Here is a 15949-nt window from a genome sequence, read left to right as displayed (position 1 = left end):
AGGTGAAAGGAGCTCACCTTATACTATTGATAATGAAAAGCCACAGGGGGTGCAGGTTTCAATGGTTATTAAACCCAAAACGATTCTGAAACCTGCAGAACTGTGGACCACCGCCTCTGTAGCTTCATTCCTGGTCTACGTTTGCAACGAATAGCTAAAGGGAGAGAAAATGACTGTTAAACATGCCATGCCAGTATGAATACAGACCACAATAATGAGCCGAACATTTTTTGAAACATTACTATTAATGTTGCCTTAACAAAGTCAATACATTTTGCTGCTCATCACAACGTTGCCTTTGCTTGTGTTTCTAATTGTACTACAAATATTTACCACTGCATGGACTGGGGGAAATAAGGGGTGGATTTTTAAAAAGAACCTCTTAGGCTTAGCTACTTTATTCCGAGAATCATGTCTGGCCCCAACAGACAACGCCAGCATCAATAGTGTTGTTATTCAAGGACTGGTATTAGAAGACCACACTTAGTGTTGATATTCCTTTAAGGATAATGCTAATTAATTCTCCCATTCAACAGAGGGACTTTTTTCAGTAATTCACTCACTCGCTTAAGGAAGGGCTTCGTTAGTACTAATTAGACATATCATTTAAAGGACTACACTACATTAGTTTCTTTAGGTAATTAGGGATGTCATTCCATAGTGGAACATTTTTAATAATGATCCGTGAGTTGCCTAATAAATGAGAGGTGTTTCTGTACTGATTAAGCTTATTGTTCAGGGAGAGAGTGTGGATGACATCACCTGCTAGCAACAGGAATGTGAATTAGTTATGTTATTCATAGAGTTGACTTTTTAATAAAGTTTAATGGTTTCACTTAAGGTGGGGTTTCATTCATATACAGTCATATGAAGAAGTGAGTACACCCTGTAGAAATTCTTGACAAATGTGAGATCTTCATGCAGTGCCTTCAGGTAAAGTTAGTACACTTGAACAAACGATGCTCAAAAATGGCACGGTGTATTCATTCTCATAATCTAAATGAATAAAATTACAGATTTGTCAGGCAGAAAAAGTAAGTGCTCCCCTACATGTATCACCACTTCAAAACCATCAAATTAGAATCAGCTGTCCTACATTAGTGCAAAAGAGTATACCCTCCTTACGAAATATGCAGGTGGGCCTGGTCTTATTTAAACCACAGTTATTCAGAGTCTGGTGTCCTCTTACTACTAACATGTGTTGGGTCATCATGTCAAGATCAAAAAGAGCTTTCTAAGACCCTCGGATAGAAGGTTGTGCATGCCTACGAGTCTGGCAAAGGATTTAGAAAGATCCCTGGATTATTTAAAACCAATCATTCCACTCTGTTGAAGAATATCATCTGCAAGTGTTGTTGATTGTAAATGACAGATAATTTGTCCAGAACTGGCCTGCCCAGCAAATTCAGCCCAAGAGCTAACCATTTGACCATTTAACCATATCTGTTATATAGTGCCTTTCATGTCTGTCTATCTATCTATCTATCTATCTATCTATCTATCTATCTATCTATTATATAGTGCCTTACATATCTATCTATCTATCTATATCTATCTATCAATTTTTATATAGTGTCTTTCATGTCTATCTATCTATCTATATCTATCTATCTATTATATAGTGCCTTTCATAACTATCTATCATACTGTATAGTGCCTAATCTATCTATCTATCTATCTATCTATCTATCTATCTATCTATCTATCTATTATACTGTATAGTGCCTAATCTATCTATCTATCTATCTATCTATCATACTGTATAGTGCCTAATCTATCTATCTATCTATCTATCTATCTATCTATCTATCTATCTATCTATCTAATCAGAGAGAAACTACATAAACCTGACTTGTCCAAAAAGACATTGGAGTAAGGCTACAGTTTGCCATTGAACATTTAGGCAAAGACCATGTTTGCATGAATATCATTTGTCTGCCTGTTCAAATATGTTGAAAACGTGAGCAGTTTCCATGGGGTGTACTTATTTTTTCACATGGCTGTAAATTAGTGATGTCAATGCAGTATTACTTTAATTAACAGTGTCATCTAGCCATGGTTTCTTGAATATCTTGTGTTCAGTATTATGTTCACTATACTGGTTACTGATGTCAAGTAATGTCAGGGATTATTGATTAATGAGTTGTGATGTCACATCGGGGAGGGGCTTTGTCAGTGCTAATAAAGGGGATCACATAATTTGGCCTTGACAATTTGGTAATCCTGTAGCAGTGCTGACAGTCATAATTGAAAGTGGGCATATTGATCTCTTTAACATTAGCCAGATCTGCATTTATAGAACACCACTTCAGCTAACTACTGCAGTATTAAATGGGTGGTGTTTGTAGCAAGACAAGTCTCCCCCCCAATGTGTACAGAATGTTTCTCAGAGGTGCAGCACAGTGTACAAGTTCTCAGCTAATCCAGCAGGAAGGCCTCCTCTAGGGACAGGTCCTCAGCACATTTTGCTGTATATTTGAAGGGGTTGGGGATACCAAGCTCCTAAACCTCTGGATGGTCCAAATCTTTAGGAATGCAATGATGAGCCTCAGACTGTTAGCTTCACTCTGACAGTTCTTTCTTTTCTTTCCTTGGTATAGAAGAGGTAATTGTGGGTTTGAAATGAGGACCGTGTGCTCCAAACCGCAGTCCAGCACTGCTCTGCATTGCCTGTCCCTTGCACTGATAATCAAAAAGTTTTCAGATCCCCCTAACCCCTCCCCAACCCCACCAACTTTGGGAGTGACAGTGTTGTATTGTGGTTAAACCTCTCTTTGCATCTCTCTCTGTAGAGGGTCATCCGCAGTAGAAGCCAATCTATGGACGCCATGGGCCTCAGTAACAAGAAGCAAAACACGGTTTCTACTAGTCACAGCGGGAGCTTTACCCACAATCCTCCAGAGACCCCCAAAACCCCTGGGATAGTAAGTAACCCTTTTGGTGTTAAAAGAGGCAACAGCTGGTCTCTAAAAGGAGCTAGGGGTCAGGAGGAAGTGTGCTAGCCCAAGTGAGCCTCATTTGACATACAGGAGTAGAAGGGAACGAAATAAAAAGACAGACAAGCAGGGAGGCATGGGTATGGCACCGCTTTTGTTCCGACAAATGCTTCAACAGTCCAGACAGTAGAGCCGAAACTCCTCCAACTTCCTTTCTGCTCCCACCACCATTCTGAATCTTCTGATTTGACTCAGCCTTTGTCCGTGATGCCGAAAGTAAGACGCCTATTAAATACTTCAAACCCCTACCTCAGGGAGTTTGTCACTTTTGATGTTAGCTACCTGCTTTAATTCAATAGTCATTGGAATGGTCATCAGATAGTCAATGAATCCCAGAATGTTCCTGGGTTCTGTCTTTACCGAATAAGGGAGAAGAAACTTAATTGGCAAGAAAGGAAAAGCAAAAGTTTCATTTGTGTGCATTCTGTGCCATGTTGGGTTCACTCCTGTGAGTCTTACTGTCTTCACTGACATTACAAAGCAGTCAGGTGGACATGAAGGTGCCACTTACACCTAAGCTTTAAGCTTCCTTATAGATGAGGAATGCAATTTTAAGGATTAAGGTGGGCCTGGAAAGCATATCCACTCAATCTGCTGAATAAGCAGTATTAAGATTTGCAGCACAGAAACACGTCAGATGTAGAGGCTGGAGGTGTTACCCTGTCCCTACTTTGTGGCACTAACCGTCTAGAAAATTTCAAAGTGCCATCCTGCTAGGTGCTGAGGGGGGAGCTACAGCTCTTTAGCCTTTGTCGCTGGCAAGTGCTGGACTGCAGTTTGGAGACTAAGAGGAACACACAGTGGGACAGCCGCAAGTGCCAGGCCCTCCATTGGCAAACAAGTTTCCCTTGCCTAAAAAAATCAAATGCTGGCACTTTCTTCCTCATGCCCCCAGTTCTTATTCCAGAATGCTTGGCGCATGGCATTCTCTATAGGTTTGACATTCCATAGTCACCCCTCTTTTTCAAAAGTGAGTATTTCTAGTGTGTTTGGATGTTTGGGGGGATGGGGTGGGTAATTCCATCCTGCTGTCATTAGTCCCTGAGAATCTCTTGTCAAACAGAGCTGTCCTCCGTTTCCTCATTTCATGCCTTTTCTGATTTTCTGCTGTGCTTTTACTGCTTATGATTGTATTTCTTTTTTTTTTCTTAGTATGAATTAATCAGGAGCTTCCTGCTGCATGAATCTCATGGTGTCTCTCTTCTCTCTCTTCTTCTCCTGTCTTCTGTGCCTCCTGTCTGCCTCAGTCATTGCTTGTGCCAGGGAAAAATTCCAGTAAATATGGACGTCGTGGCAGCGCCATAGGGATAGGAACCATAGAAGAGGTTCACGTATAAACTCTGTCTTCTCTTTGCATGCTCAACATGTCCAACATGTACAGTATGTCTACTTCTGCCCAGCTAATTGGCACCTGAGTACATACAAAACATGGTGGGAGGGCTCACTTACCCAGGCTTGCAACATCTACAGCTCTCAAAGTCTACAAGTCGGATGTACAATATATCAAAAGAAAATCACCGACACACGCGTGTGCGAAATAGCACAGTAGATGACATCGCAACAAATATAAAGTGCTTCTTAGTGTGTTGGTGTGTGCGCATAAACGTCACGTGTGTGCAAGTATCTGTACGGTGGATTCAGAAAGCATTCAGACCTCTTCGCTTTCTGCACACTTCATTGAATTGTGGATTCAATTTTAAATGGATAAATCTGACATCTTTGCCCATCAGCCTAAATTCAATAACGCATAATGACAAAGTAAAACCACATTTTAAGAAAGGTTTGCAAATTTATTTAAAATCAAGAGCTGAAATCTCTCACTCATATTAAGTATTCAGACAATTAAATCACTACTTTGTAGAAGCTCCTTTGGCTATGATTCCCACTTCCAGTCTTCCTGGCTAAGTGTCCACAAGTTTTGCACAATTGGTGTGATGGAATTCTTACCCGACCCCGGGACAGATGCCTTCATAACCCAAGGACCGGAGCTTGCACTGGATGACAGAGGGCCTGGCTGACGGTGGTACCACGGGGTTGGAGCCTGGAACCTCAACACTCTCAGGCCCCGTGAACGGACCACCTGGAAGTGCGGCCGGAAGGAGATTGTAGAACACCTGGAGCACTTCCATGTGTTCTATAAAAAGGGCTGCCTCACTCTATTCGGAGAGCCAGAGCTCTGGAGGTTGAGGGTGGACTTGAGGCAGAAGAGAAGAGACAATAAGAAGAAAGGGACTGTGTGTATGTGGTGCTTGATGGTACTGTGCTGAAACGGTGGGAAACAACCGTGTGTTGTGTGCTCTACTTGGACTCTGTGTCTGTTGTGTCAGGTGTTTGGGGAGCTGTGCGCCCCTTGGTGGTTGACACTGGAGTTAGGCAGTTTACTCCACTCTTCTTGAAAGATCTTCTCAGGCTCCTTTAGACTGGACAGGAAGTGCCTGTAAACCGGCATCTTCAGCTCTCGTCACACATGTTCTATGAAGTTTATGTCTGATCTTTTGCTGGGCCACTCAAGGGCAGTCAGTGATTCGTCCTAAAGCCACTTCTGTGTTGTCTTGGCTGTATGCTTTTTGGGATGAAAGGTGAACTGTTGCTCCAGTCTGAGGCCATGTGCACTCTAGAGCAGGTTTTCTTCAAGGCCTTCTCTGTATTTGGGTGCATTCGTCTTTCCCTCAGTTTTTACCAGTCTCCCTGTCCCTGTGAAGTGCCCTCCATAGCATGATGCTGCTATCACCACGCTTCACCATAGGGATGGTATTAGGCAGGTGATGAGCAGTGCCAGGTCTTCGCCAGGCATAGTGCTCGGTGATTCGTTCAAGTGAATGCTACTTGGCAAACTCCAAGCAGGCTGTCCTATGCCGTGTACTCAAGAGTTGCTAGCCATCTGATTGATGGAGGGCTGCTGAGATGGTCATCCTTTCCATACGTTCTCTCATCTCAGCAGGGGACTCCTGAAGCTCTGTTAGAGTGACCATTGGGTTTTTGGCCACCTCCCTGACCAAGGTGCTTCTTGCCTGGTTACTCAGTTTGACTCGATGGCGAACTCTTGGAAGAGTCCTGGTGGTTCCAGACTTTTTTCCATTTCACAATTAAAGCTTTAGAAATGCTTTTATCTCCTAGCCCTGATCTATACTTCACCACAATTTGATGACGGATGTTACAGAGAGTTCCCTACACTTCACTTGTTGGTTTTTGTCCTGATGTGCAGTGTGAATTGTGGGGCCTTCCATACACTGGTGTGGGGCTATCTAGACGAGGTACAGTCAGCTCAGTTGGCCAGAGGTGGACTCCAGTCAAGTTCTACACGCATCTCAAGGAGGATTAAAGCAAATTGACCACAGTTTGGAGTGCTTTAGGAAAGGGTCTGAATACTTACATGAATTGATGAGCAAAAATGGCAAATATATCTATTTAAAATAAAGTGTGCAGAAAGTAAAGGGTCTGAATACCTCCTGAATCCACCATGTGTGTGTGCGTGTATGTGTGTCAGTTCTCCGTTACTACTAAGAGTGCAGGTTGTGTGAATTGATGTGTGGCAAACTAAGCATTCACACATCTGCAAGAGAAGGGTGGCACAGTGGCGCAGTGGTAGCGCTGCTGCCTCGCAGTTAGGAGACCTGGGTTCGCTTCCAGGGTCATCCCTGCATGGAGTTTGCTGTTCTCCCCGTGTCTGTGTGGGTTTCCTCCCAAAGACATGCAGGTTAGGTGCATTGGCGATTCTAAATTGTCGTGTGTGTGTGGGTGGACTGGCACCCTGCCTGGGGTTTGTTTCCTGCCTTGCACCCTGTGTTGGCAGGAATTGGCTTCAGCAGACCCCTGTGACCCTGTAGTTAGGATATAATGGTTTGGATAATGGATGGATGGATGGACATCTGCAAGAGCCTGCGCTAAGATTTACTTTTTTGGTGGAATGTGAAGGCGTGTGCTTTAGCATTAATGTGAACATGCTTCTGTAACTGTACAGAAATGTGAAAACAGGCATGTGTGTGAATTTCAACTCATGACAGTAAATGTGACTGACACTCGGGCTTAGTGGTTGGCACTGCTGCCTCACGGCCTTGGAGCTTGAGGTCAATTTCTGACCATGTGGACTCCGTACTGTGCTTGAGTTTCCTCTCACTTTGCAGACTCATTCAGATTATGTGAATGGGTGAACTCCTGATACCCAGTGTGCCCGGTGGTGGTTTAAAAGGGTTTGTTGCTCCTGCAATAAGCTGTTTCCATCCAGCCGATTTTGGGAATCATTTAAGAATAGATATAAATAGAATGTGACACATGAGAGAGGGTCTGACAGAAGTACCTCCATATACAAACGTGTGTGTTCTGACATTTGTGCTTTAGTGTCTGTGCGTATACAGACTCATGGTCTTCAAACTGTGTGTCTAAATGCATGTAAATACTTGTGTATGTGAAAGCGGGTGGCTTGTGCAGCAGAGTTTGTGAAACTAAAGAGTGAACTCCTGCAGTGTGAGCTCACATCCATTTAAGCACAAAGCCCAAGAACGCAGACGCTATGCCTGCTGTGCCACTCTCAGGAAACACATAACCTAATGTGGCTTCTCCCCCTTGTGGCCAATGTGGGAAGTCCACTTTCTGTGAATTTCAAATACAAGTGGTACCTTGGTATACGTCCTTAATCCGTTCCAGATCCTTGGACTTATACCAAACAGGACTTATGCCAAACAAATTTTTCCCATAAGAAATAATGGGAAAATAATTAATTCGTTCCCATGAAAAAAAAATCCTATTGTTATTGGCATATTATACATTGATGGGGTTGTATAAAATAATTTAAACACTGCTTAATACTAAAATACATAAATACAAAAGCAATTAGATGAAATAAATGAAAATGACTTGTCCGATAACAATGAGTTTAATTTTACTGCACAACAAAGGAGAGCGTTACAGCTCTTCCAAAGAAGCCTCTTCAGGCAAATGTGAAGCACTGCCATTGTTCTTCTGGCAGTCTTCAATCCAAATCCCTAAAGCAGATTCTATCCAGACCACTGCCTTATTACATCCACTTACAACTCGTTTTGCACCCTGGTTAAAAGGACACTGCGGCCGTAGATCTTATATTCCTTTCCTACTTTTTAAATAAAAAGAATCGTAGCCTTCATCAAATCCAAAACGTTTACCTTTTCGGTAATCATTAACATCTTCCGTTTGCACTTGGGCACGGCCCCTGAAGCAGTAGCAGATCGTTTTGGAGCCATAATGAAGGGCTTGACTATGCACAAAGATAAACACAAACGAGCACAAAAGTTAACTCTTTACATAGCGAAACACATTGATGCTGAATGAGCGGGACGAGACTTCCTGGTTAACACTGCATTCAGTGCGCAGGAACTTAACTGCGTGCTGTGATTGGTTAGCTTCTCAGTCAGGAGAACTGAACTGCGTGCTCTGATTGGTTAGCTTCTCAGTCTTCCGCCAATAGTGTCCCTTGTATGAAATCAACTGGGCAAACCAACTGAGGAAGCATGTACAGGAAGTAAAAAGACACATTGTCCACATAACCCGCGAAGCAGCGAAAAATCCTCGTTATATATTTAGTTATGCTTTCATATAAAATTCACGATGGAGTGAAGCTGCGAAAGTCGAAGCGCGATATAGTGAGGGATTACTGTACAGGTTAAAACTTTTTTTTTGAAGGCGCGCGACCGGTATACCACACGTGTTGTTCTAGCACACGAGTCGTATTCCAAACAAAGGTCGTATACCAAGCAAAATATTTCGCCTCTAAACAGGACGTATACCGAGGTACCACTGTAATTCTTTAGAGATCACTTTAAAACACACAGATGAAGAATATTTGGCTTTTCCTATTAATTTCATAGAGGCAAACTAGCGATGTGTGAATCAGAGCTCAGAAAGTGTCATTGAAGATTTTCTAGGCCAGAGCAAAGCCGGGACACATTGAAACACAATTTATCTGAAGGAAAGTAATGTGTGTTCATAAATAATAATAATTAATTACATTTATGTAGCACTTTTCTCACCATTCAAAGTGCCTTGACAGCACAGAGGGGAACCAGTGTGTAACACCCACCTGGATGATGAGACAGCAGCTATTACTGCACCAGTACACTCATCAAGCATTAGCTATGAGGTGGTGAAGGCGTGAGAGAAATAGCCAATTAGAGACAGGGGATGATTAGGGGGCCAGAATGACGAGGCCATGGTGGGCAATTTAGCAGGCCATCGGGATACACCCTGCTGTTTTCAAAAGATGCCCACGGATCTTTTATGACCACAGAAAGTCAGGACCTCAAATTTATGTCTCATCCCGAGGTTGGTGCCATATTTACAGCACAGTGTCACAGTCATTTCACTGGGGCATTGGAATCCACATACATAGCACCCCCTTTTGGACTCAACAACACCTCTTCCAGCAGCAACCCAAGCTTTCCTAGATGATCTCCTATCCAGGTATTGGCTAGGCTTGAACACGCTTAGCTTTAGGTTGATGACCTCTTCTAAAGGCCATGTGGTATGGCTGCTGGCTATGTGGTCACTGAGTACACCACACAGAACCATAAAGCACACTCAGTTGAGAGGGTAACACATGTTAAAATCCCACATTAGCTACCAGGTGATTAAAATAGTTGGGGAGGTCTCAGGTAACAGTAAATGACCCAGACCTAATTCAAGTAGGGCAGCATGGTGGTGCAGTGGGTAGCGCTACTGCCTCGCAGTAAGGAGACCTGGGTGTTCTTCCCATTTACTCCCTGCGTGGAGTTTGCATGTTCTCCCCGTGTCTGCGTGGGTTTCCTCCCACAGTCCAAAGACATGCAGGTTAGGTGCATTGGCGATCCTAAATTGTCCCTAGTGTGTGCTTGATGTGTGTGAGTGTGTGCCTTGTGGTGGGCTGGCGCCCTGCCCGGGGTTTGTTCCTGCCTTGCGCCCTGTGTTGGCTGGGATTGGCTCCAGCGTGACCCTGTGTTAGGATATAACAGGTTGGAAAATGACTGACTGATGACTGACTAATTCAAGTATGTGTATTTAAAGCAACTAGTGCCTATTACTTGGATCACATGACCACACACAAGGCATGATATTAAGAATCAGGGTTTTGAATGTGGGTCTATACATAAGACTTAACACACTCCCCTTCAGTCAGCCAACTGTGCACCCATAATAGTCGCCACGCCATTTTGAACACAAGGAACACATAAGGAAAAATGAAATTATCATACTGGAAGTAGCCATTTGAAGATGGGCAACTTGAGGCCATGAAGGGATGCACATGCTCAGGAACAATACTCAAATAGGCCATAGCATTCAAGTGATGGATTGATTGACATTAACAGGCCCAATGTGTGCCAAGAAAGCATTCTCTGACTCCATTACAGTGCCACCACCAGCTTGAACTGTTGACACAAGGCAGGCTGGGTGCATGGATTCATGCAGTTGGCACCAAATTTTGACCTTACCATCGGTGTGCATCAGCATAAATTGAGATTGATTAGACAAGGCTACGTTTTGCCAGTTTTCAACTGTCCAGTTTTGGTGAGCCTGTGCCCACTGCAGCCTCAGCTTTCTGTTCTTAAGTGACAGGAGTGGAACCCATTGTGGCCTTCTGCTGTTGCATTCTGGGATGCTTTTCTGCTCACCAGAATGGTTATCTGACTTGCCATAAGCCTTCTGTCAGCTGAAACCAGACTGATCATTCTCCTCTGACCTGTCTCATCAAAAAGGCATTTCCATCCACAGGACTGCCACTCTCTAGATGTATTTGTTTTGGTTTTTCACACCATTCTGAGTGAACTCCAGAGACTGCTGTGTGTGAAAATCCAAGGAGATCATCAGTTGCAGAAATCTTCAAACCAGCCCGTGTGACCCCAACAGTCATGACACGGTCCAAATCACTGACAACACATTTTTTCTCCATTCTGGTTCTTCATGTAAATATTAAATGAAGCTCCTGACCTGTGTCTGCAGGATTTTATGCATTATGCTGCTGCCACATGAGTAGATAATTGCATGGACCAGAAGGTGTACACATCATCCTGATAATTTGCTTAGTGAGTGTAAGTGGATTGTTAATTCTGAATTACTGCTGTCTCTCCAGGTCTCCTTTATTTCCAACTTTTATTTTCAAATGGGCAAACTGATGAGCACCAACCTCTTCTAAGATTCAGTTATGTTATGTAACAGGAAAAGCCATCAGAAATCACTTCATGACACAACCCAAAAAGTTCACATATTTTCCAAGTCAGAAAGTCATTCTGCCCAAATGCCATTTTACAGCTACACAAAAAATTGTTTTCATCTAGGCACCATGCACAGGGACTAGTGAGATCAACATCTGACTGCACAAATAAGTTCTTAGGGCACAATGTGACAGAATGAGCCCTTGCTGTCCTGTCTATCGTCAGACGATTTCCATTCTTGAGTACTCTACACTGCCTCTTATTCAGGGTGAGGCGCGAACTTTTTTGCTGCCCCAACCAGATGCTGAACTAGCATGTCATTGTGTTTTACAGTCATTGATCATCCCAGGGAAGAGCCCCACGAGGAAAAAGTCTGGACCGTTCAGCTCCCGGCGAAGCAGTGCCATTGGAATTGAGAATATCCAGGAGGTACAGGAGAGAAGGTGAGAATGGTAAGGTCAGTCAAAGAAAATGGACAGTCAAGGCTACACTCCCAGCCCTGTGAACACTGGTGCTTCTCTGCAGCCCAGTTGTACATTGGGACCTCAAATTTAAACCAGTGTAGTGAATAAGGCCACACATTCAGCCCTGTCACAGTCACTGATTTACTAGGTCAAAGATTGTTGTAACTTCAGAGTCTAGGCCCCACTTGACCATCCAGATCCAAAACCTCCATCCTCTACATCTGGTAAAGCAAACACTTTGCCTTTTGGCTGTGCTGCTCTTTATATAAAGTATGCAAGAATCCCTTTTGATTTAGATTTTAATTTGACCACATTATTGATTCCATCTTCAGCAGGGAGTGTTCTCCAAGTGCCCCAAAACACCCAGACAGTGGTCATGTGTCCCAGGAGCCAAAGTCAGACAACTCATCCAATCAGAGTTCACCAGAGATGCCCACCACCAAGAACAGGTGAGCTCTTGTATTGAGTCATGTAAATGCAGACATGTTAGTGCTGGTGTCACATGGAGCTGGAAACGTTATCAAGAACCCAATTTGGTGATCGGTGAACCAGTCTTCGATCCTAGGTGGCATTTTTTTTTCTGCAGTGTTTTTGTGGGAAATTGCTTGGAGTGCACATCACAGGCCTTATTTCTTTAGAATTGGCGGGATTAAGGTCAGCCTTCTTAATGATTCAGCCCTGATGTTTGAGGATCCTGTTGAGGTTTTCTTCAACAGCATGGTGGTCACATTAATATTTTACCTAGAAATATGCAGTATTGATGGGTCTTCTTAGGGTTTACTTCAGAAGGGAGCACAACCAGAGAACAAGAATAGAGAAAAAAAAAAGCAAACAGGAATGTGCATGCTGAACATTTAAAACCCCCTTCTATCAACATTTAGGAATCAACCACCCACTTAAGCATAAATCATGATATAAGTTGTGAAATCTTCCAGCCATTCTTGTACACATTCTAGAAGCACAGTATGGTCCATGTGAGCTTCCAGTGCTCAGCAGAATATGCCAAAGATAAACTGAAAAGTAAACCTGCCCATTTTGTGTTACTGTAATTTGACATTAAAATCAGATTTCTATGTAAATAATTGCATACTAGCCGACGCCCGCCATAGCATACAGCGGTGTAAGAACAGGAATGGAAAATGGTGAGAAAGGAATTCAGAAATCAAGAAGAAATAAATACTTCTTGAAAGACGCAGTGTGCATGTAGAATTTCCGGCCAAGTAGCATTACATGTGAAAGTGATGAATAAATCAGGCTTTCCGAATTTACATACTATGGCCATGGCATCCTGATAGTTTTGTTGCATGTATCTTGGACTTCCTGGAAATGTGGACAGTAATATGATCATTTTGTCTACACGTACGTTATTATTTTCAGCGTTTGCTTGCAGTGCATCTGTATTCAAACATTGTATTGTTCCACACGCAGATCTTGTTAATGTAATCTGAGATAGTTGAGACACGCACCCTCTGTTTTAACATACGCATCTACGACATACTGTTGGAATAGTTTGCCGTTGGAGTGCAAAATACTAAATGTATTCCTCATTGCTAATCTGTACGCGTAAAATTAGCATTGAGTAAGCCTGATTCGCTTGGTGGTTCTTTCGTCGGGAACATGTTGTAAATCTTGGTGCCAGCTAGTGTCTCCATAAGGGTATAAAAGTGGGTAAACCATAGGATCGCAATTCATATTGAGCATGGAAATCTGTTTACATGAGTTGCGTATGGGATAGATGCAAATGTCCCTTTCGGCAGGTATTTCGCCATCTTCTCCAACGAAAATCACTGCAATGTCGGGGTAGATGCTGTTGGATTGGACTGAGCGATTTTATGCATGTGTTTGCATGATTTAGCGAAGGGGTTGATGGTTCTGAGCATGTAATCTAGCTGGAGAAGTACATTTTCGCTGCATGCAGAATTTGCTTTATTTTGTAAGCATACTGCATTAGCTTGCGCTGTGTCAAAAACATACAACTGTCCATATCCTGGAGAGGTAGAAGTGTTAGCGTACAGTGGAGAGATGTGGTGATAAATTTGCCCGTGTATTTTAAAACAGTATGGTCCGTGGCCAGGAGGTTGAGTTATCTATGCACCCATGGAAACAAACGCTAGAGAAGAGTTGTATTCTCAAATGTGTTCACGATAATTTTTAGCTTCTGATGTTTGCTGTGTAAGAAGCTGTGGTAAAGACATAGGTGGCTCCCGCAAAGGTGGTAAAGCTACTTTACCGTTGTGGCAGCACCTCGAGTACTTGTTGGATGTATTACGCTCAGCAGGCCAGTATAGTGCATGACATGGAAGACAACGAATAGGAATCGAGAAATGACGTGTAGGCTGCGTGTGGGCGAGACCGGTTTTGAAGTGGAAGCAGGATGAACCAGAAGAGAAATATATAAGAGATTAGTGGTGGCTTAGAGGCTAAGGATCTGTACTGTTATCCGGAAGGCTGCCAGTTCAAATCCCCATTACTGCCAAAGGGGATCCTACTCAGCAAGGCCCTTACCCTGCACTTGCTCCAGGGGTGCTATACAGTGGCTGACCCCAAGGGGTATACAAAAACTAAAAAATTGTAAATTGCAAAATAACGATCATATTTCTGATCCTTCTTTGATTTTAACAAACCCAATAGGCAGCTGCACCATTTATTTACAAATGAAACTTATTCTTTGCTGTATATTTGCAAAGAGTTCAGTCACTGCAATAGTGTTTATTAGCAGATAGGACATAAGAGCATAGGAAACTTTAATGATGAGATAAGTCTTTTCATTCCAGTTAGTGAATATCTACACCGCATCTGCTAGTATCTCATTCAGACATTTCTTAGAAGTCATCACGATCTTTTCTTCCCTATCTCAACTTGACAGTTATTCACAATTCCCATAACACTTTATGTGAAGAGGACCTTTTGTTTTCAATCTTCAGTGCACTTCCACTTAACTTCCAACGGTGCTCTTGAGTATATGTTTCATTATTCAGCTGAAACAATTCTATTGCCTTAACTTCAACAAAATCTTGAGATTTTGAAGTAAATCAAAACTGTGACATTGAAGCAACTGAGTTGAAGTTGTATAAGAATTGGGTGCAATACGTATAATCAGGGGGTTCTGTTGGTGCCTCAGTGTCAGCTGAACGCTAAGGTCTTACTCTGGTGCTCTATTAGATAATCTGCTTTTCACAGTATTTTTTTTATTGTGCGTATACCCGACATGTCACAGAAAGCGGGTAATGCGGAGTGTTGATTGGCACTGTGAACTTAGTATCAGCTTACAGGTGGTCATGGCTTTTTCAAAAATCTAAAGCTTTTATAAAAAATGCAATGCAGTGTAATCCATTGAATTCAGATTTAGTGTTCTGGTGTACAAAGTACAGTGATTCCCTTGTGTGCACCTCTCACCAACACACAGCACATGGCATGAATCTCCCTCCATAGGCTGTTTAAAAAATAATTGGTGAAAAATTGGTTTAAATGTTCATCTGTCGTTAAACCATTATGACTGTATGTGAGTTAGTATGTGTTGCCAACATTGCCTATAAACAAATATAATTTAAATATATATTGCATAAGAAAATAATATGAGTTGTGTATGCCTGTGTCGCCAGCCCGTTTTGAATCATGGCAGGTACCTACTCCACTCCAGTAATTTCAGGGCATGCTGACAGCTCTGCTGCTATGTCACACAATGAGCACTCGTTTGTTAAGTGCATCTCTTTATTAAGCCATTGTGGAAAATAACCGTTGAAGAAACAGAACTGCAGAGACAAAGTAGGATAATATGTTTCCTGAAACTATGGACATTTGGCGAATTAGGAGTACACCTGTGGAAAATGTCAAAACTCCTCCACAGTGGCCACTGTGAGCAGATAAGCGAACGAGAAAAAGTGTCCTTACTAGGTGTCCTTAGATTAACATTAACTTCCAGTTTACTTTTATCATCACAAGCAGGCCTCTGAAATGTGGGAAACACACTTTCTTAAATCAAAACCTTTGCTGCTTCAGAGTGGTCATCTTCAGTCAGGTGCCCCTTCACCTCCATTTTAAAATGCCAGAACAGGCTAGGTGAAAAATGCTTAACCTTAAAATCAGAATTTTACATGGCATAATTTATTCCATGGTCGTGAATAAATAACTTTGACTTTAAAAATAAAGAATTGATCCTTTAATGAATGGAATGTGTTTACTTCAAATGAAAATCAAAGTTGCTGTCTTGTACTTTTCCAATTTGTACAATTATTATGTTTATCATTAATTTATTTTAAATCATGGTAATGATTTGTGTTTTTCTGCAAGGGAAAAGACTATTTTACTTTTTTATTATATCCCCTCTTACTCT

At 42.3% G+C, this 15949-nt stretch overlaps 1 protein-coding gene across 17 annotated transcripts in view; it reads left to right on the top strand.

Moving 5' to 3' along the window:
• Positions 1 to 15949, top strand: part of LOC120530902 (rap1 GTPase-activating protein 1-like) — a 327102-nt gene that overhangs the window by 291224 nt on the left and 19929 nt on the right. For 10 of the 17 annotated variants that reach the window (XM_039755686.1, XM_039755687.1, XM_039755677.1 and 7 more), the window contains 4 exons: positions 2793 to 2924; positions 4244 to 4321; positions 11486 to 11595; positions 11949 to 12065. In XM_039755686.1, coding sequence (XP_039611620.1) covers positions 2793 to 2924; positions 4244 to 4321; positions 11486 to 11595; positions 11949 to 12065 — 437 coding nt within the window. Of the gene's footprint in view, positions 1 to 2792; positions 2925 to 4243; positions 4322 to 11485; positions 11605 to 11948; positions 12066 to 15949 lie in introns of all 17 variants that reach the window. The other 7 variants (XM_039755683.1, XM_039755681.1, XM_039755680.1 and 4 more) reach the window with 5 other exon arrangements.

This window comes from Polypterus senegalus, chromosome 6 (genome assembly GCF_016835505.1).
Source record: "Polypterus senegalus isolate Bchr_013 chromosome 6, ASM1683550v1, whole genome shotgun sequence".
In the NCBI taxonomy this organism is placed as follows: domain Eukaryota; kingdom Metazoa; phylum Chordata; class Cladistia; order Polypteriformes; family Polypteridae; genus Polypterus; species Polypterus senegalus.
Note: the sequence above shows the minus strand (reverse complement) of the source record. Positions and strands in the feature narration are given on the sequence as shown.